Genomic DNA, 22,650 nt, shown 5'->3' on the forward strand with positions numbered 1-22,650 from the left:
AAGAGTCACACAGCAAATGATTTGTTTTGAAGAAGCTGCAGATAAAACATACATCCATTACTTGAGGTACTCTTGTACTGAAGTGGTTTCATTCTCTGTTATATATTCTCAAACCACATTTGGAATAATTTTAGGCCAAATAGGAAGCAACAGCAAACAGAATCAAATTTCCAAATTGCTGTTTTTGTTATATTTAATTATAAAGTAACCTTGAGGGTGGAAAGGCGCATTCTGCTAATATGATAGACTGGATTCATTAAAAAGTGAGTAGAGAAGCTGATTTTGCATTACCATCCATACACACAAACACATATACACACATACACACCAAGTTTCAAAATTGAGACAGATATGTAAAATTATAGCAATATTTCTAGATATGCAACAATAGAGTACGGACTGCACAGCGCTGGTTCTGATTTATAAATGCTATTGAAGTGGTTTCCTGAATAAGCCAGTAAATGCAGATCTGGGAAGCCAGACTTGGAGGGCATGTAGAAACACAACCCTAAGAAGAATAACTTAGTTCTAGTTGCCCAGATTTCTTGGGGGAACATTCTAACTAGTTTTTCTAGAAGATGTAAAGCTCTGTGAAACAAAATCACTCAAATTTATCATTTATAACTTTCAAATCAATGTTTTACACATTTGCTTTCATTCAAATGTCTTTTGCTATATGATACAACCTTTTCCATGAAGATTTTTTGCTTGTGACACATATTATACTAGAGATTAGTGTGTTTTTTTTTTAATTAAGACTATTTTTTTTAGAGCAGTTTAAGGTTCATGACAAAATTGAGGGGAAAGTACAGAGATTTCTCATTACCCTCTGTCCCCCCACATGCATAGCATCCCCCATTATCAAAATCTCCCCACCAGAGTGGTACATTTGTTACAACAGATGAACCTACATTGACACTTCCTAATCACCCAAAGTCCATAGTTTACGTTAGGGTTCACTCTTGGTGTACATTCTATGAGTTTGACAAATGTATAATAATATTTATCCACCATCATTGTATCATACAGAGTATTTTCACTGCTCTAACAATCTTTTGTGCTTTGCCTACTCATCCCTCCCTCCTCTTACAACCCTGGCAACCACTGATCTTTTACTGTCTCCATAGTTATACCTTTTCCAGAATGTCATGTATCAGCATCGTATGGTATGCAGCCTTTTCCGATTAGCTTCTTTCACTTAGGAAAATGCGCCTCCCTGTCTTTTCATGGCTTGATAGCTCATTTCCTTTTAGCACTGAATAATTACTCCACTGTCTGGATGTACCACAGTGTATTTATCCATTCAGCTATTGGAGGACCTCTTGTTTTCTTCCAAGTTTTGGCAATTATTAATTAAGCTGTTATAAACATTTATGTGCAGGTTTTTGAGTTGACAGAGGTTTTCAAATCTTTTGGGTAAATACCAAGGAGTATGATTGCTGGATCACATGGTAAGAGTATGTTTAGTTTGTAAGAAACCACCAAACTGTCTTCCAAAGCGGCTGTACCGTTCTGCATTCCCGCCAGCAATGAATGAGAGATCCTGTTGCTTCACATGCTCAGCAGCATTTGGTGTTTTCAGTATTCTAACAGATGTGTAGTGGGATCTCATTGTTGTTTAATCTTCATATCCCTGATGACATTGGATATGGAGCATCATTTCATATGCTTATTGCCATCTATAAATCTTTTTGGTGAGTTGTCAAAGTCTTTGGCTCATTTTTCAGTGGGGTTGTTTATTTTCTTATTGTTGAGTTTTAAGAGCTCTTTGTACATTTTCCATAACAGTTCTTCATCAGATGTGTCTTTTGCAGATATTTTCTCTCAGTCTATCTTGTTTCCTCATTCACTTGACATTGTCTTTCACAGAGTAGAAGTTTTTACTTGCAGTAAAGTCCAGCTTATAGATTATTTCTTTCAGGCATTGTGACTTTGGTGTTGTAGCTAAAAAGGCATCACCATATCCAAGGTCATCTACATTTTCTTCTATGTCATCTTCCAGAGTTTTATAGTTTCGTGTTTTTAATTTAAGTCTGTGACCCATTTTGAGTTCACTTTTGTTAAGGGGGAAGGTCTCTGTCTAGATTCGTTTTTTGTTTTTTGTTTTTTGTTTTTTTTTAAAGATTTTATTTTTTTTCCTTTTTCTCCCCAAAGCCCCCCCGGTACATAGTTGTGTATTCTTCATTGTGGGTTCTTCTAGTTGTGGCATGTGGGACGCTGCCTCAGCGTGGTCTGATGAGCAGTGCCATGTCCGCGCCCAGGATTCGAACCAACGAAACACTGGGCCGCCTGCAGCGGAGCGCGCGAACTTAACCACTCGGCCACGGGGCCAGCCCCTAGATTCGTTTTTTTTGTTGGTGGATGTTCACTTGTTCCAATACCATTTGTTAAAAAGATCTTCCTTGCCCCATTGTAATGCCTTTCCCCCTTTGTCAAAGATCAATTGATTCTATTCATGAGGGTCTATTTCTGGGGTCTCTGTTCTGTTCCATGGATTTATTTGTTTATTCTCTCACCAATATCACACTGTTTTGAGTAGTGTAGCTTTATAGTAAGTCTTGAATTCAGTTAGTGTTAGTCTTCCAACTTTGCTCTTCTCCTTAAATATGGTGTTGGCTGTGCTGGGTCTTTTGACTCTACGTATAACTTAAGAATTAGTTTGTTGATATTTACAAGATAATTTGCTGAGATTTTGATTGGGATTGTATTGAATCTATAGATCAAGTTGGGAAAAACTGACGTCTTGACAATATTGAATTTTCCTATTCATGAACATGGAATATCTCTGTTAGATCAATTTTTTTTCACTCTGTGTTCAGTGGTAGGATAAGGTAAGGAGAAGAGCAAGAGGCTTCAGAGTATCCACACTACATTCAACCAGAACTTTTTTTTTTTTGAGGAAGATTAGCCCTGAGCTAACATCTGCTGTCAATCCTCTTCTTTTTTTTTTTTGCTGAGGAAGACTGGCCCTGAGCTAACATCCATACCCATCTTCCTCTCCTTTATATGTGGGACGCCTACCACAGCATGGCTTGCCAAGCGGTGCCATGTCCACACCTGGGATCCAAACTGGCGAACCTTGGGCCACCAAAGCAGAACATGCACACTTAACCACTGCACTTCTGGGCTTGTCCCTGATGTTTCTTTATAAATATATATACACATATATAACTATGTACATATATAACACTATACGCATATACATAAAACATATATGCATATATATTCATAAATAGTAATCACAGAAAGTTCAAGTGGAGCCCAATCCTTCACCTTTGGTGATTATATTCCTTTTCAGGGTTATGATCTGATTCAGCCATGAAGGGCTTTCTTCATTCCATGACCGTCAATTCTACTTCTAATGCTTCAATTTACCCACCAATCATGATGAGAAAAACGTCTGAAAATGTTGCATTCTGAAATAGTACCACTTTTCTGTTGTTATCATTAACAGTAAATTAGAAAGCTTGGATAATGAAGAACCTAGCCAGGCCATCATGATCCTATGTGGTTCACAACTACTTCCGTTTACCAAACTTTTTACTTGAATATATGCCATTAATAATTCAGGTCTCAGTTGATGAGTTATGCATTTATTTTTAAAACGAAAAGTGTTGAAGCCAATATTTCTCAATTTATATCAGCTAGTCATTAGGTGTTCTTGCTTTATAATTCTGTTCTTTTGGTTTGTCTTTACCACTTAATAAAATATAACTCTTCATTTTACTTTAACCCCTAAAACCTCTCAATAAAACCAAGTCATTTTCTATTATAACCCATCTCCGAACTTTTTAGTCCTACAATGTCTATTTTTTTTCTTTTTGGTAGACCTATTTGCTCCAAATCTTTTTAAAGTGTATCTTTTCTTGCTATCTTTGCTCTTTCTTAGCTTTTCCACTTCCTATAAATGTAATGGGGAAATGGCAACCTTGGGAACTGAGAAAAGCTAGTTAATGAATGGGAATGAAATGGAAAAGTATACTTTTTAACCTTTATTCACGAAAGTAAGTACAATTTTAGTGAACTGTGTTTTAAAGGTTATAAGATATTGAGATCTGAAAATAATGGTTTTTTAAATGTATCTTGCAACTTTTTTCTTTCTCTTCAAGTACTTTCTTTTATCTTACATTTTTCTATCCACACTATGCCAGTAAGTTCTCCATTGATTTCTAAAGTTGTGTTCCACCTCTCATTCTTTTATACTACATTAAAACAACTCATACCCAAACTTAACCTTATTCTAGTATTTCAGATAGTGCTAGATTCCTAATAAGTGGGAGAAATGAAATTTTAGAATCATGGTTAAGCTATACGGGTTGCTCAAAGTATAACTCCTTCTATGGGTTACCACAAGCATATTAATAATCAAACTCAAGTCATTTCATAGTATTATAAAAGAGAATTCATTTTTCTTACTTCTATTTCTACAGATTCATGTAGCTTCTTGCAGGTGGCTGAGAAAGTTTCAGATGTGCCAAACTCAAAATACCAAAATTTGTTCTTCATTCTGAAAAAGGAAAGGAAGAAGCAGCTTAGGCAATTATCAATAACAGAAGGGATTTCTTTTTTAATTGGGTAGCTCTCTCTTGTACTATAAGTGATAGGAAAGGTTTGAGGACGTGTACCATCCATTATGTAATAGATGATCGCATAATTTTCAAAGTTTAAATATTGGTGTCAAATTGTGTGATTGCCCCTGTGGGGATTACAGGAAAGTGTTCATCTGACAAATTCAAGTATATTTTTTAACTTTTCTCTGTATTGGTTGCTCAGATTTTAAAATATGATTTTAGTGCTTATAATTCTTAGCTTGTTCTTAGACAACTTGACTTTAGACCAGCCTCTCTGTAATCATAAAGAAAAAAATTAAATCTAGGCTTTTCATGAGAAAAAAGAGACTAAGTTAAATATGCTAAATTTTTCTGGACAGCTATGTATGCAGTAGAAATTGGCATGATTGGATAGTATATTTAAAAAATAATGGTTATCCATAAAGATAAAAAATTTAGAAACTTTGGGATAACCATTAAATTTTTTAAGATATTGTCCTTTTTTAATGAACAATAGTGATAAATTATGATACAACATAGAAGAATTAAAGAAGTGATAATAATATTTTATCAATATGAAAGAACACAAAGAAAATATAGTTTAAAACACCTCAGTATTTAATCTAGAAGTAAGATGTTCAAAATTATTTTCCCCATGACCCAATGACCATATATTTGTTTCTTTGTGCCAGGTAGTTAAATTTATGATCATTTAATGTAATTTTGCAAAGGTTGACTAGATTTTTATATCACCCAGTATTGGATTTACAGCCATTCTCATGAAAAAAATGCAATTTTTAATTATACATATTCTAATAAGGCATCATGCCTTCAATTAGAAGAAAATCCAGGTAAAATAAGATACATTTTCACACAGAAAGGCAAAACAGAAACAAATTTTTGTTATGGTTTTCAAATACATCCCTCAACCAAATTATTCTTTTTGACTTAGAAATATTGATATGCTCTTTTCACATAGAATGTAAAACATTTCAACAATTAAAAACACTTTTGGCAAGGACCTTACTCCTTAACTTGACTCTATTATTAGTTATGGAAAATGACATGAAAACTAATACAGTACTTATTATTATGCTGTGTTGAATAGAGTTTTCTGATATGAAATTACAAGTTACAAAAGTAATCTCATCTATCTAGACATATTCAACAATAATTAGCTTCGTATAAGGCTTTATTTGCTTACAAAATTTTCACTAGCCCTTCTTATATCAATTACCATATTCAGGTAAGTAATATGAAGACTAATATAGGTTTCATAGGATTCTAGCACTATAAATCCTTATTCTTTCTAGAGAATATTTTATTTGGGTTTGGGCCTTATTTCATATATCTGAGTAGATAAAAATAGATGATAGCCAGTTGGAAAAACAGAAGCAAAGTTTAACACCAAGATCTGTGGCCCTGAGCCTACACACAAGTTTATATTAAATTAGTGCAAACACCTACTTTATAGAATAGATGTGCTTTTAAAAATTTACACAATGGCTGAAATTATGTAAAATTAAAAATATTTTCCTATTGTTTCATCATTCTGATGAAAAAAATATCATTCATTAAATTGGGAGGGAACTATTAGTCTGTATGTGGTAGTCTCAAGACAATCTTAGAATAATAATTAGTAGATGTTTTATGACTTGAATTGTCTTTCTACATTCAGTAAATTTTCTAACATTTTTATATTGGCCTTTTATCCAGACTTTCCTGGATTCATTTATTCCTCCATTCATTCATTCAACAAATGTTAGTGAGAACATTCACTTTGATATGCTACTGTGTGAACTTCTAAAGATACAAATATGAACACACTTATCTTTGTCTTCAAGGAGCTAAGGATGTTGTAAGATTATGGGCATATAAAATAGTTAAAAAGTTAATTCTCTAAATGAAATATGAGCAAAGTATTGTCAGAAAACACTTCAATGAATGAACTCCTTTTACCTCAAGGAGTTCAGAAAGCTTTAGAAGAGGTGACATTTTAATAGATAAGTAGAGGAAGACAAACAGGAAGAAGATGAGACAAGTTCCAGGTGTTTTGAAGAGTGCAGTTTACCTTCAGAGAATGCTGACTGCAGGCTGACAAGGGGCTGTTTCAGAACATGTATGCCGCATTAAGGAGTTTGGACTTCATATTATAAATTAAGAGGATGCTGATAGAAGTTGATAGCAGTGAAGTGACATGGCCAGCTTTGTTATATGGGCAAATAAGTCTAGCAGGAATATTGAAACACTGGTATTGTGGACAGAAATATAGCTATTGGAATATTACAAATGAAATGTAACTGAAGGCTTAGACCAAGTGGCAAGGGAAGTGGAAAAGAGAGACTCAATTTATGAGACATAAATGAGGTAGAATCAATAGGAATGGGTGATATTAGATTATACTGACTTTTGCCATACCTAGGTTATCTCTGGAGGCATATGTGGAAATACCAGAGCATTACTATAGCAAAAGAAGGACTGTGGGTTTATATTTTGACAAGTTCTGTAATCTAATGTGTGTTGTATTGCAGTTGGAAAATTAAATAAATATACGAAGCTTCTGATTGCATATAAATGATTACTCTCTATTTTTTCCGTCTGTCTATCAAAGTTCTTCATAGTTTAGTTAAGACGATGAGGAGCCTGTATCTGCTAACCAAGATATACTCACTTTAGCAAACACATCCCAAGAAAGAGAAATTCTGAGAATTTACATTCAGCCTTTATTCACCATATTAGTTAGCATTACTGCTCATGTGCAAAAGCTGCTTTAAATTCTCCATTATTACAACCATTTTATGTTTCACTTAGATAAATATATGGAGGTAATAAAAAGCACATAGAATCAGATTCCACAGGACAAATTAAAAGCTGTTAAATTTTATTTTTTTCAGCCAAACTGGTCTTTAGGTTGTAGAAATGCAAAAAAACACATTTAAGCATGTATGCTATCTATTTTTATGGCTCACATTAGAAAATGATCCAAATAATTCAAACTCAGATTTGTCAGAGAAAACATACAGCTCTGGATTTTAAGAATAAGGTAACTGGACATGTAACCCACTGAGAAATGTTCAGGCCGAAGTCAAATTTATTGGATTCTTAGACAGCTTTTGCGATTGCAGGTATGATGACAAATGTCCTGCCAAAACAAAAAGGTTGTTCCTACTATTATAATTTTAAGTCATTAAAATATTAAACCCCACTTCAATGAATTTAATTGTAAGCTACAGGTTTCAGTTTAATATTTAAAGTGCCTGGCTACCAGATGTTCAGGTCAAATTGAAAACATTAGCTCCCATTTACCAAGGTATTTTGTCCCTAACGGGAACGCTGCTTCTTTTATGTCTCCTCAGAGAAATGTGGCTCAAGCAAAACACCATTTATGTTATTATGAAATTTAGTTCATATTTAGTTCTCCAAGAACTGAACTTTCAAATAGGCAACTTAATTTCTAGCAATACACTTTCCGTGGAATTTTTCTTCCTGGTTTACACGTTTTTTCATTTTGTCTTTGTCCACTACGTAATGTTATGTGGCAAACATAAAATAAAACAAACAAACAGAACATGAATTACTGGTGCATTTCCCAAAAAGCATACTAAAGACCCTAATTAGACACGAAGCTCATTTCTAACAGAGATGCAGCATGAAGAGGGGGTCAAATTGCCTCATTTATCTTGCTGTAGAAAGCTCAGAAGATTAAACACACAGAAAGTTTTTATTCAATGAAATTACTCAAATTAAAGGTCAACTTTTTCTCTCACAGGTGTGTTGCTGTTATTTTATGTATTTAGTGGTGAGATAGGAGATATGGGAAGACGATTTAACATGAATAAAGCTGAAGTCTGCTAACAGACACTAGAATCCCTTTTCAAGCATCTTCAAGTGGTTCCATCTACACTCTATGGATAACATGCTCATCAGATGAGAAAATAAATCTCGTTTGATCTTTGCTTTTCAAATGAAACCAAAACCAAAATGTCCTAAGTAACTTAGTTAAAATAGATTTAAATCTAATATATTTTTTTATTCATTAAAGATGTTTCAAAGATCTCATCCTTTACATTAGCTTTCTTCCACTTTTGCCCTGTTATGAAAGTATTTCAACAGTTATTTCAAATCTGGTTTTAAAATCATTTTCTCATAGAGAACAGTATTTCTAACAATTCAATAACTTTGTTTTAACAAAATAGTCTTACAATTCGATGGGATACCTTAGAAACATAGCAGGAATTTTGTACTTGGCTAACAATGTTGGTGATGAGAGATGTGACCCTGTTGACTTAACAGCAATAGGGTTATTGTTTAAAGTGGTACATTTATGTCATAGAAGCAATTCGGATTTATTGCTTTTGATTGCCGAGAGACATTGCACTAAACATTGGTTATAGTGTTACTCATTTATTCCTAAATGTAGGGAGGTATTGCTTTTAAAAATACACTGCAATTCAAATGGAAGAGCTCCAGTGGGACCAGATTTAACCAGTGGCTGAGCAGCATCTGAAAAGAGCAGCTCAAGGAAGGAGAAGGACTTGACAGAGTAGCTGCCGCAATGTTCGCAGGGCAGCTAGGCTTTGTCAGGCCACGACCATAGCTTAGCATAGGGGGAAAGGTGGGGACACTTGTAGTGTGCATTGCTTGTCACCTCTTGAAGTCTCCTGTAAACTAATGCCTGTAAACGATGCCACCTGTATGGACTACAGTAATGGGCATTTGTTAAAAACTAAGTCAATATCCAACTTGAATGAAGTCAGCAATTTAATTGTTCTCTTTTGATTGGCAACCATAAATTCATCAATAAATGATTAAGAAAAAGGTTCAAAATTTGAAATAAATGGAAATGTTCACTACAATTTATAAAAATCATAGTATCAAACACAAGTATATAGAGTTATATATTCGCTTGTATAAACTTAAAACTACAATTTTATGGTAATTACTATCTACATGACCACACTAGCAGCAGAAGTAACTCTGTGTGCCATTTCATTATATTTTATAAAAAAGACTACATTTTATTTAAACCCTCAAACCTGAGGTTTTTTTAAACAGCAATTTATAGTTCTCTCATAGTAAGACAACATTGAGAATACTATTTCATAAGGAAGAAACACGGCTGTAATGAATACAGTGAGGACATTTGATATTCACACCAAAGAGAGTAAACATTTTTCATGTCTCCAAACAACAGGTAGAGATATAATTTTTTTAAATGACATATAAAAATGCTTGTATCTAATGCTCATTCATAAGATACGCTTGTTAAGTCCCAAGGAGACAACGAAACAGGCTATAGAAACTTCAAACAGAATCATGTAACACTCCATCTTAGTTTGTATAAAAAGATGGATATTCTAAAAGTACAATTTTTAACCTGAATTACTTTAACAAGAGCAAAGAAAGTTTCTTATATGTAAGTGTATGGAAAAGATGCACCCCAAGACCAGACATTTTAGCATATTTTGTTGTTATTTCACAATTCTCTTTTAAAAAGAAATGTGATTATATGAGTGTTTTTGTGTATAAGAACTTTCTATCATAATATTAATCGATTATTTTTTTCCTAAATGATCTTTTTCTCTGCTTTCTATTGCACATTAAAAATAATTCTGAGAGTTAGACTGGATATGTACGTCTGTAGCGATGCTACATTGCAGAGTCCATTCTAAAGTATATACAGATAGTAAGACCCCAAAGAGCAGTGATAAATTAATTATGTGAAATGTATAAACATATAACATATTTAAACAATGTCCAAGCATGTTTGGAACTGAATATCTTTCAATAATAATTGGATATTTACTATTAAAATAAATATCTCATAATTATAAAATTTTCACAATCAAAAACATTTTTCTAAGAAAAATGTTATGAAGATTACGTGAAATTCCTGATAGCAATAATTATTATGACCATTGAGCAGGGCACTGTCACAGGTGAACTCAGTGAGGCGTTGAAGTTACTCTCCTACCATCACATGGGAAGTAACAAAATCTAACTCAAAAAATTCTAGCTTTTTCCCCCCATGCTGTCTCTTACTAAATATAATAATAAATGTAGCATCACCTGAAACTTTTTCTAAGTCATAAGGAAAATGTCATATGTCAGATGGGTCATCATTAGATGACTCCTTTGTTCATCCTTCTGTTTTAAAAATGTTTTTCGTCCCCATCGTAAAATAAGGCAACCAAAGATGACGATGAAAGCTAGAGCTGACTGAGGGAACCTGAGGGCTTCTAGGCAAGATTCCGCACTCTGACAAAGAGACACTTACAAAGCTAAGGCTCTGGCCTTCCTTTCCTGTTTTGCATATTGTCAAGGAAAAATACTATAATTGGATACGGAGCAGCCATTTTGCCACCACGAAGGGAAAGGCCAGGGAAACCCAGAGACGCTGACCCACATCCCTGACAGAAGTGAACTGCCGAAACAGCCAACTCTGAAACAGTCTGTCTCTGGATTTATACTTGTGAAATTTATACATATACTGTTATTTATTTTGTGTATTCTATTACTTGCAGCCAAGAGCACACTGACAACAAAGCTCATTGGAGTTTATAAGAAAATTTTCACTTATATTATTATTAATGAGACCTTGGGAAAATCTAAATTAGGTGATATATTTGGCACATAACACTGTTTTTCTAGATGTGAAATTTGGTGGTAACTGAAATAAAGGAGTTAAGGTGAACAATTTCTATTCAGCATAATTCTCTGTTTATCTTGTGACTAGATATGCAAATACCACTGAATATGCTTTCCTCATCTGACTCACTATCTCCCTGAAATTTCTAGGAATGATTTCCACGTTTATATGTTTGAAATAATCTTGGGGTAAAAAACTCATAAAACATCCCTTTTTGAAGTGTCCTCGATTTCCGTCTGATGACTTTATTATAGTCAATGAAGTCTGTATAGACTAGTAAGCAGCTATGAAGCTCTTACTTTTCATCTTCCCCTATTGTCACTTAGAAATAGAGTCACCTGGTGATATTTGAAATAATAAAATATAACATGATGTCTGAGATTACCTGCAGAAATATTTAAGGTATAGTGTTTCTCACTATTATAGATAGGAACATGTAAAGTCTAGCCAAAATTGATAGTGAAAATGTAATTAAGTTTTGTATGCTTAAATATAAAAGAAAGCTCCAGTTTATTAAAGTGGATTATTGTATTCACAAATAGAAAGTGCCACAGCACAAAAATTATCTTCAGTATGTTTAAAAACAAAAATAGGAGAAGAAAAAACAGGTGAATGGGATCAAAAGAGAAAAAATGTAATAAAAATGAAAATGTAAAAAAAATAGAAATTACAAATTGAATTTAGAATTAGAAAAGTTGAATGAAGCAATATGCAAGGAAAATATTGGCAAGTACGAGAGGCAGTATGCATAACGGTTAAGGATGTGAGATCTAGCACCAACCTCCTGGGTTTGCATCCCGGCTTCACTTGCTGGGCAAATTATTCAACCTCTCCAAACCTCAGTTTCCTTAACTCTAAATTGGTGATGATGACAACATCTCCAAAGTTGTGTTGTACGTGGAGTCAACAAAGTTACAAGCAAACTCTTACCACAGTGCTAACAGAAGGCTTCCCAAAAGACACCATGCCATAATTACCAAGCAGTCTGGGAGTTAATCTCGCTGTCCATGGATTTTGATATCATAAATATGATGTCTTGAATTATAGAATTGTGTGTTCTAATATCTGGAAAGGAATTACCACCATCTCCTCTCTGTTTTACGTGGTATATAAATTTTTTACTTGGTAAACTTGAGCAAGTGAATAAGAGCCTGATCACTTCTGGGTGCCATGACACAATTATGTTTTTGCATTTACCTAAATGAGGATAAGACTGGACTATGATTGCACACTCAAGATATTGTCTGCTGGGGGGCTGCTGGAAGACCAAACAGCCTTCATAGGTAGCGGGGATGACTAGTTGGATAACACAAATTGAATATGTTGAGCTAGATAGTGAAAGAATTGCTTGCTACATCCCCTCTCTACCATTCACCAATTGACTTTCTTGGTTCTTTCTCTCTTCCTTTCTCTGTGTCTCTGTCTCTCTCAGTCTCTCCCTTCTTCTGTCCTGTTTGGTAGCTTTTACTGAATGGATTAAGCCAATCAATTATTTAAGCACCAGGTATAAGAATATAAAGGTTCTTTAGTGTTAATATAGTTCAACAGCTATTTAAGGAGCACCTATTAGCTTCAGGAGAGTTAATTCAATGTAATCGTTTCAGCAGACTTCCAGTAAAGATGGCTTCAGTTTTTTGTCCTGACTCCTGGACAACTCTTTACAACTAGAATATAATTTGACTGGTAAATTTGTACATCTACCAACTATGAGAAGGAGTCATTATTAAACTAAATGACCCTGTTTAATGACATTCGATTTGCATATTAAAATATGAATGGCATCTGAAATCAAAAGATAATGCATTTTCAAAATACAACATAAAGAATTCAACATTCGAAAACAGATAGTACAAATATTTTTAAAAAATACATTTACTTTCATCACTGAAATGCCAATTAATACTTTTCTATTACTATCCTCAGTGACATAGAATAATTTGAAATCAATAATTATGTATCATTAGAAGGTATTGTACCTTTCTACATTTTAATCTGTTTCTCCTAACCAATTTTTGGATGTTATATCTTGCAAAACTTGCAAAAATAGAGAAAAATATTACACCTCTCCAGCTCCTTCACACATTATTTCTCTTACCTATATTCTGTGAAGACTACCACAGCTTTGCAACTTAAAAGAATACTTTTAATAAAACTTGCTTCTACTCTCTGCAAGTTAGTTAACTGTTTTACCTTTTGTCTTTCTTCACACATCAGAAGTCCTTTTCCAATTCTGTAACAAGAAGCACAACTTTGCATTTTGAAAATGTCGTTCACCTTAAAACTTCTCTCACACAAGAACTAAAAAATGGGGAATTCTCCTTTGTCCAATGCTACAGAGGAGTGGTTTTACAAACACATTAATTATCTTGTAAAAAATGATAAGGATAGGAATCAGACTACATGAGTTATATTGAAAATATTGATATTTTTAATCAAATTGAAGAATTATATAGTCTAACACATAAATCATTGAATCCATTATTATTTAGATTGCATTTTTTGTCACTGATTTATATCTTGAGGGACCCAGATGACTCCCTGAAACATCATGATCTGTCTTTGTTTCCAGTCAAGATGCTGTAATTTATATAAAATATTCAGGCTGGCTTGTATATAAACTAATTGACAGATGTAGGCATTATCATTTGGGGATTAATCATTGTGCTGATACATTCAAGTACATGTTGGATACTTCTAAGACAGATGTAGAAGAAACATTTCCCTCTTTCTCTCTCTACTATTATCTATTGTTTTATTTTAAAAATATACCTAGCCCATATGCTATTTTCTCCTGTTTGAAATTATACCCATATAAGCAGATAATAAATGGAGATGAATTCCAGTTGGAAATAGTTTTATAAAATAAAACTATTTTCGACTTGCATTACCCTCCAGATATCAAAAAACCACCATTTTTTGCTATATTAAAATACTTAGAAACGTGTTGCATGGGTTTCCAGAATTTAAATAAAAAGTCATCTATATTTTTCAATTAAGCGAATACAAAGTGATGTCCTTGTCCCCAACGGTAGTACTACAATCTGAACCCAGATACAGTACTGAAACCATCACATGCTAAATACGATTGGATATTTCTAGTCACTCATTTAGGTTAATGATTCATTTAGAGACGTTTCGTATTCTAAACAGATTAGAGAGATTGGAGAGAATATTCCATTGTCATTTTGTGTCTATCACTATGAAAACAAAAATCTCTTGAAGGCTCTTTTTAGTGTGAGGTCAAATATTCACAAAATAACCCTAAAACTATTTGTACTTATATAATATGCTTTAGTGGTACTAAATCTTGTCAGAGGTCACTATTATTTATTCATGGAATCAAATACATGAGCAGAAACTCCATTTCCCGTTTAGCTATTTTCCTAAAAATTTACAACCTAATCATTAGAGACAGATGAAAACAAAAAGCAACTTCCTTAGGAATGTGAATGGGAAGATCAAAGAAAGAAATGTCTATTATTTTTGCTCATTCATTCAACAAATATTTATTGAACACCTCTTATGTGCCAGGCACTCTTCTAGTTACTAAAAATTCATTAGTGATTAAAAAAGACAAAGTTCCACTCTCATATTGCTCATAGCCATTATTTGTCTACATGTGAGATTAAACTGCCTACTATCACTTAGAATTCATGAACCACTTTCCATCTCTTCTCATTCTTAGAACAGAGTGTATACAAAATAACCCTCTCTCCCCAAAAATACAGAAAAACATAAAACATTTAAATCAGCCAATTCATGGACTACTCTTTAAAATTAAATTACAATTGTACCATAATGAACTAAAATATTATTGAATACAATGGTGGATTGTTTAACGGTCACAAATTCTTCCCAATCCTGCATGCATGCCCCTATGCAATGGGACTATGCCACCTCTCCCTTCCGTGGGTAAATCCCTTTCTCCACCCCCTTGAATATGGGCTGGGCTTAATGACTTACTTTGACCAAAAGAATGTAGCAGAAGTGACGTTGTACAAGTTCCAGAGCCTAGGCCTCAAGGGCTTGTAAAGGCTACTTTCCTCCTTTTGGAGCGCTGACCTGAGTCCTCTGCGTTGTGAAGAAGCCCAGAACGGGAAAAGACATGAAGAGGAAGATCCGATAGCCTGGCTGAGCCCGGCCCGAGTTCATCCACCAGCTAGCTTACTGCAGCTGAAGAGCTGCCCAGCCAACCCACAGAAATATGAGAAATAGTAAAGTGACTTTTTTTAAGTCACTAAGTTTTGGTGTGGTATGCGATGTAAGAATGGATAAAAGACACAAACACTTATTATATACTTCACACTGTGCTAAGCACAAATATGCAAAAGTCAGCAAAAGCTTCCATAAGCTCTGTCTATAGTCTCTGACCTACATTATAGTGGGAAAGATAGTAATTCTTTAAATGCTCACACAAATATTGTGAAATTGGTATGGTAATATGTGAAGGAAGCAACAGTAAAAATATTTCATGAGAGGCTGTAATTCCTGGGAGGGATGCACATTTCTGGCACTGCTGACTGTCAACGCAAAGCTCCTGTGGTAGAAAGCAGATACCCAAAGCCAAGTGAAGGAAAGTCAAAGAGTCTGGAATAGAGAGAGTGTTAGTTCATTGTGAGAAAGATTGTGCTGGAGGTTAGGGCCAGATGTTTAGCTGTGTAGCATATTTGTCTTATGATGAACACTGTTAATAGCACCAGTTATATGGAATTTATATTTCTTTGTGTATGTGTATTTTATCTTTTTGATACAATTATTTGCTGCATGAGCATTCAGGAAATGGCAGCAAAATATGTTTCTAAAGGATCAGCAGAGCAGTGCTTGAATTTCATTGTTAAAACTCCTTGTATATCCAAATCCTTAGAGTTGAAACTAAGTAGTCTAAAAAAATTTAATAATGGAAATGAGCTAGAGAGAAAAAAGCTTTTGTAATTGTGGTTGTATTTGTCTTTCAGTTGAACAATTAGACTTTTATATAGAAGAAAAGGAATATGATAGGGCTATTAACTAGTAATAGCCAGGCAAATAAACAAGTTTCTGACGTACAGGTTGACTCTGTACTATGTGGTCATCAATTTTATTAATTAAGTATAATATAAAAAGTATGCAAAATTCTGAAAGGGTGATGAAATTTCTCAAATTCTTTTATTATTCACATAAAAGAAAAGTGTTGAGTGAAAAAGTAACAGTCAATTATTTCCAATCAAATAAAACTAGTGAAATATTGCTGTTGGAAACAAAGTCTTACTTTTCTCTCAGCTCAAAAGCTATGGACATAGCAATTAGCAATCCTGGAGTTCCCATCCTTTGCCTGCCAGACTCACAATAATATGATTGTCCAGAAGTACTGGCAAGTAACAAGGATGAGGTAACATTGGGGGGATTGTTGGTTTAAGCAATAACCCCTTAAAGCAAAGCAAGCCAAGAGCAAAAAGTAAGAAAAGAAAAATTCTGAATTCTTTTTGTTACATTCAATCGTCACAATAGAGTAATTTTCTCTCATCATCCATAAATCTATCATCTTGCTAATACTTCTGTAAAATCATTTCATTGTAGCACATAATATATATTAATAAGCTACTAGACTTTTTCTAATAATCTACTTTCCTTTCCACTTTAGATTTAACAATCATATAATAATCACTGTTCTGCTTGCGAATGAATCATACGCAATAGTAAGGAAATAGCTAAAAGGGAGATGCAGCCCATGAGAGATTTAATCATAGGAAATGGCTGACTTTTTATTTCCAATAACCATCTGCACTCATGGTAAATCAGGTGGTAATGAAGCTCAGGCCCAGACTGCACAGGAGCATAAATCTCAAGAACCAAAAGATGTGGAGCAACAGACTTCAGAAAAACAGAATTTTCTAAAGAAATGCACCAAGATTATCATATAGAAGGTCACCATCTGCAAATGTGTCACAGAAATGAATAGATTCTGTAGTCCTAATACCACTTTATGACACTGGCTGTAAACATCAAATAAGTACCTTTCTTTTGAAACTTATCACTTAAAAATATTATGATCACTTATGGCTTCCTCCCAGACAGTCACCATCTTGAGGGTAGGGGCTTTCTATGCCTGTTTCATTTTAATCTCCTTCATAGTACCTTAGACTTATAAATAGTCAATATTTGGAGAATAAATGATGGGAATAGAGTTATTAATTATGGAATCCTACTTTTAGAGCAGAAAAGTACTGAAGAATTTTCTTTTTCCCAGTGGATGATGAAGCCAAGTCTAAACTGGGTAGAATTTGTGCCAGACATGGGATTAGACTCAAGTCTTCTGAGAATCACTCAGTATGACTATGTCTTCGAAGACTTCTTGTTTCTGTCATCATAATCCTAAACTTCATGCCTCACTCAGTCATCGTTGGGGTGATAGCCACAATAAGAATCAGGACAGAAGCAGAAGGACAAGGGACAGCCCAGAACATACAGTATAATTCAAATTCTGTGTCACAAAAAAAGGATCCAAGTCTGAGGACTTAGCAGAATGACCTTTTTCTATATGCTAGTGTCAAACATGCACCATGTCTATCCCCATGATTATTAATGATTATATTCTTAAACATTTGCAAATAATACAAAGGCAAGAAGCTGGAATCACAGGTAAAGATGAGGTGTGGGATTTCTATTAACACTTGAGTCAACTTGAATTCCCCAGCATCTCCAGTTTAATGTGGCATCATAATTCTCCACTAGTTACCATGTATGCGGATATCCTAGTGAGGTGCTAAAAAGTCTTTTCTCTAACTTTTGTAAACAAAAAATTAGAAAGCACTAAAAAGGATTCTAGATGCTAGAGCCAATTAGTCATTTAACTTCATGAATTACATGAGGTGCATACTTAGAGCAATGGTTCTTAATATTCGGTGGGTCACGGACACTTTGAGAATTTAATGACAGTCATGAACCTTCTTTCCTGAAATATACACATGACACATATGTGAAGGATTACACCATGGGGCTGGTCCAGTGGCATAGTGGTTAAGTTTGCACACTCCCCTTTGGTGGCCTGGGGTTGCAGGTTGGGATCCGGGGCATGGACCTCACACCACTGGTCAAGCCATGCTGTGGCGGCATCCCACATAAAATAGAGGAAGATTGGCAACAGGTGTTAGCTCAGGGCCAATCTTCCTCACACAAAACAAAAAACAAAACCCAAGGATTATGCCTAAAATATCAGGAGTTTTACAGTCTTCTTGAAATCCATTAATAGTGCCCGGAACTATGTAAATCTAGGCTAAAAGTCCTGACCATGGTCATATTTGCAAACTTGAGCATTAACAAAAATCTTAGGTGGTATGCATCATAAATCACAGACTTTGAACATAAATTATTTTTTATTTCCTATTCAAAGTTGTTTGGTACCAGCATTTATCAAGTTAGACTACAGATACAATTTTCAAACTGTGTTTTCATATATCTACATGAAATCCATGTGAAATAAAATGATAATTGTTTTCATTCAGAATTGAGAAGACAGGCACATTTTACCAGTTAAGAGATACTTGAGGACATGGTTTCTAATACTGAGCTGTAGTTATATACTATTTGCTATTCTAACAAGAATTCACAAAATACCGTTGCTTACGTGTAATGAGTGGGTTTTAACTCTCAGTCCATACTCCTGCCTCTGGCAGATTTACATTGCTGTATGCCAAATACATTGGCATTTGACTTATTAGAAACTAATTTGCCGTTAGGGAGAGGAGCATTTGTATTTAGAGCCTGCAATGTATTATTTTCTCTTTCACTCATTTATCTTAATACATGGTAAAGAATTGACTAATCTGTGTTTCATAAAACAAATTCTTATATTTGAAACCAATTCCTAGTCTATTCTCAATTCCACAAATAATATAAACTGAAAAGGGATTTTATAGCACTTAATATTGTAATTAAGTATATTTTTAAAATAATGAATTGTTATTAAAGATAAATGTTAGTAAAAGCTAAATATTAGATTTGAACTTAGGGCCAGACTGGTGGCACAGCGGTTAAGTGCCCAAGTTCTACTTCGGTGGCCCAAGGTTCACTTGGTTTGGATCCTGACTGCGGGCATGGCACTGGTGGGAAGCCATGCTGTGGTAGGTGTCCCACATCTAAAATAGAGGAAGATGGACACGGATGCTAACTCAGGGCCAGTCTTCCTCAGCAAAAAGAGGAGGATTGGCAGCCGATGTTAGCTTAGGGCTAATCTTCCTCACAAAAAAAAATATAGAGATTTGAACTTAAAATTTTCTTCAACAATTTCCTCTAGAAAGGAATATACTTTCATAATTAGATCCTTTATTCTGTTAAAAATAATAGAATTATTTAAAAACAAAATGTGAAAGAACAGAGTGATAAAGCCTGTAATGTAAGTATGTCATAACTGTTGCAACGAGTTCAAAGAACACAGGCCAAAGCACTCTGGTCATAAGTATCTGTATCTTTATGATTTGGCTTCTATTTGTTTTGTGATATTTTATTATTATTATTATTATTATTATTATTATTATTTTGGTGAAGAAGATTGGTCCTCAGCTAACATCTATTGCCAATCTTCCTCTTTTTGCTTGAAAAAGATTGTTGCTGAGCTAACATCTGTGTCAGTCTTCCTCTACTTTGTATATGGGACACTGCCACAGCATGGCTTGATGAGAGGTGTGTAAGGTCCATTCCTGGGATCCAAACCTGTGACCTCTGGGCCTCCAAAGTGGGGCAAACTTAACCACTATGCCACCAGGCTGGCCCCTGTTTTGTGATATCTTTACCATTATGAGAGAAATGTATACTAGGAAGAATTATAGATAATGATTTCCTAGTGCATTTCCTAGAGAAATTATACCTATATAATTCTATCCTATTTAAAATGTTCAATATATTTATTAATATGTATTTATTAATCTATTGCTTTACTTATATTTACATTGTTTTAGGTGCTTATATACTTTCCTAGAAACATATAAGTTGCAAGTATTTTTTGAAAATTACACCTCTAGAATAATTTATTCAAGTTTATTCTTCAAATCTATCCATTTAGTTTTGCCCGTATCTATTTCTACTACTTTAGTCCCAGTCATTATCATCACTTGCCTTGATTATTGCATCAACAAAATTTGACAAATATTTTCACTTTCTCTCTCTTGGGAAGAAGATGGGATTACACTTCCAGGAGCCCTCATGGTGGGATGAGGCCATGTGGCTACTTCTGGCCAATCAGATGTTAATGACCATGATGTGGGTCATTTCAGGACCGGAACACTTAATTGCCAAAGTGAGCTCCTCCACAATTCTCTTCCCTTATTGCACACTGAATGGCAAGGTTCAAGTATGTGGTTGTGCATCCACTTGGATCCTTGATTGAACAGAGTAAACAAAGCTCGCCTGCCTCTGCAAACACCTGGGAATATGATTAGAGAAGAATCTTGTGTGGTTTCCAGTCACTCTTATTTTGGGGTTGTTTGTTACCTCAGCATAACACTTCCTATCATGTTCAAATCATGCTCTAATGTATCTTTTCAAACACTATTGCTCCACTCCCAAACTATTCTCCAAAAAGGAGCCATGTTTTTGCTCATTTATTTCAATTTGTGCAACAGTAACTGTTATATTGAATTAAAATGATTGAAGTGACGTTATCACAAACTAAACAATTTTTGAAATTTGTCTTTAAATTTATTCTATAGAGTTAATTAGTTCTTTGCTCAAAATAAAGTTTCAGTTCATCAATTAAAATGCTAGTTTCATCAAAACCCCTAATCTAATTTAGAGTTGAAATTTCTTCCCTGCCCTAGCTAATGGCTAATGCAAGAAGAATGCTGATAAGGAAAGAGAGGGGAGGGCAAATTCTTCACCCAGTTCTCACCTAGGACTTCTCTTCTTGCTCCATCTTACTCCAGGTTCTCTGACCCTCTCAATTTGGAACACAGGATAGGAAAAGAGGTAGGGTCGTTCTTATTTGATTTGTATCATGGTAGAAAGCTTCCACTAGAACTTTCTAGTTTGGTCGTATTTTTAAAATCCACTCTCTTTTGAGCCCTCGCTTTCATTTTTCAGAGACTCCTCCCTACACTGCCCTCAATGCTTAACCCCCAACACTGGAGCTATTTCAAACACAGTCCCCTGACGTGGTCAAGTGCATTGCCACTCCAGCTGGTCCATTTTGACCTTTTCCACACCCCCTGGACAGCTGCCCCTCTAAATTCCATTTCCTTCTGCTGAGGCCACTTTGTCCTTTCTGAAGGATATAAAACAATCCCAAAGCAGCTCCTGGTCTCCCCTCCCATTTCCCTGGCTCCCGTCCTTGCAGAGTTCACACACCTAGCCCTCATGCTGCATGTTTGGCCCTGGCAAACTCAGCGCCCACAACACTTGCTCAACCTGCAGTGCCCTGCTCTGCTATCAACAGCCACTTCAGTCAGTTTTCTGTCCTTAGCTCGCTCAGATGTGACTCATACCCAATGTCCTACAAAGCAGTGGACACAAATAAAGACCTCCAAGTGAACTTCTTACACCTCCTTTCCCAACTTTGGATTAGAAGGTGTTAGAAAAGACTGACTCCACGAGGAGGGGTGAAGTGGAACTGATAGCAAATCTCCCTCCAGAGAAATCTTCGAAAACCTTCCAATCTCTACCCGTTGGCTCTTTTATACCTTTGGTGTGGCAGAGTGCTTTAGCAGTCTGCAAACTGGTTCTGTATTAGCACCTCTCTTTGGAATGTGCCTCAGCTGAAACTCCCGTTATAATAATATGTTCCAAATACAAATCAAATTTTGCCAACCCCATCTGTCCCCGACGCCCTCACCCTCCCCACACATCCTGCTTATAATCCTCCAGTGATTTTGTTTGAATTCAGGATACAATCTAATTAAGCCTATAAAGTCCTACATGATCTGGATCCTGCCTGTCTTCACAACCCTGTGATAATAAGAGCTAGTCACAGGGGTCTTCTTTTATTCTTATATGAAAGCACTTTCTTGCCTTAGAGCAGCGTTTTTCAACCTCAGCACTGTTGATATTTAAGGGCCAGGTCATTCTTTGTTGTGGGGGATTGTTCAGTTGCATCCCTGGCCTCTACCTACTATATGCCAGTAGCACTTCCCCCTTCTGACAATCAAAAACATCTTCAGACATTGCCAAATGGCCCCTGAGGAGGGGAAAAATTGTCTAAATATTACCTTTGAAACTTCACACGTGATACTCCCTCTGCCTGGAAGTTTCTCTTTCTCATTCATCACATAGTAAATTCTTATTAATCTTTAGCCTTGGATGACCAAAACTAGATAAGTCAGTTCTTCTTGTTGTAAAGGCATCCCACACTTCACTTTTCCTTTGTGACTAGACAGGTTTTATGTAATCTCTCCCTCTTCGCCAAAGAAATACTTTTAGAGTGTTGGTACATGGCACACGCCACAAACCAAGGCCAGAACAACAAAATGAGGCCATTGATAATGC

General features: G+C 35.0%; 1 protein-coding gene across 1 annotated transcript in view; it reads right to left on the reverse strand.

The window, feature by feature from the left end:
* DGKB (diacylglycerol kinase beta) overlaps window positions 1–22,650 on the reverse strand; it is a 605,812-nt gene that overhangs the window by 165,131 nt on the left and 418,031 nt on the right. The window contains exon 22 of the mRNA XM_046670071.1: window positions 4,417–4,507. Within this exon, the coding sequence (XP_046526027.1) occupies window positions 4,417–4,507 (91 nt within the window). The remainder of the gene's footprint in view (window positions 1–4,416; window positions 4,508–22,650) is intronic.

The sequence above is a fragment of the Equus quagga genome, chromosome 8, assembly GCF_021613505.1.
Source record: "Equus quagga isolate Etosha38 chromosome 8, UCLA_HA_Equagga_1.0, whole genome shotgun sequence".
In the NCBI taxonomy this organism is placed as follows: domain Eukaryota; kingdom Metazoa; phylum Chordata; class Mammalia; order Perissodactyla; family Equidae; genus Equus; species Equus quagga.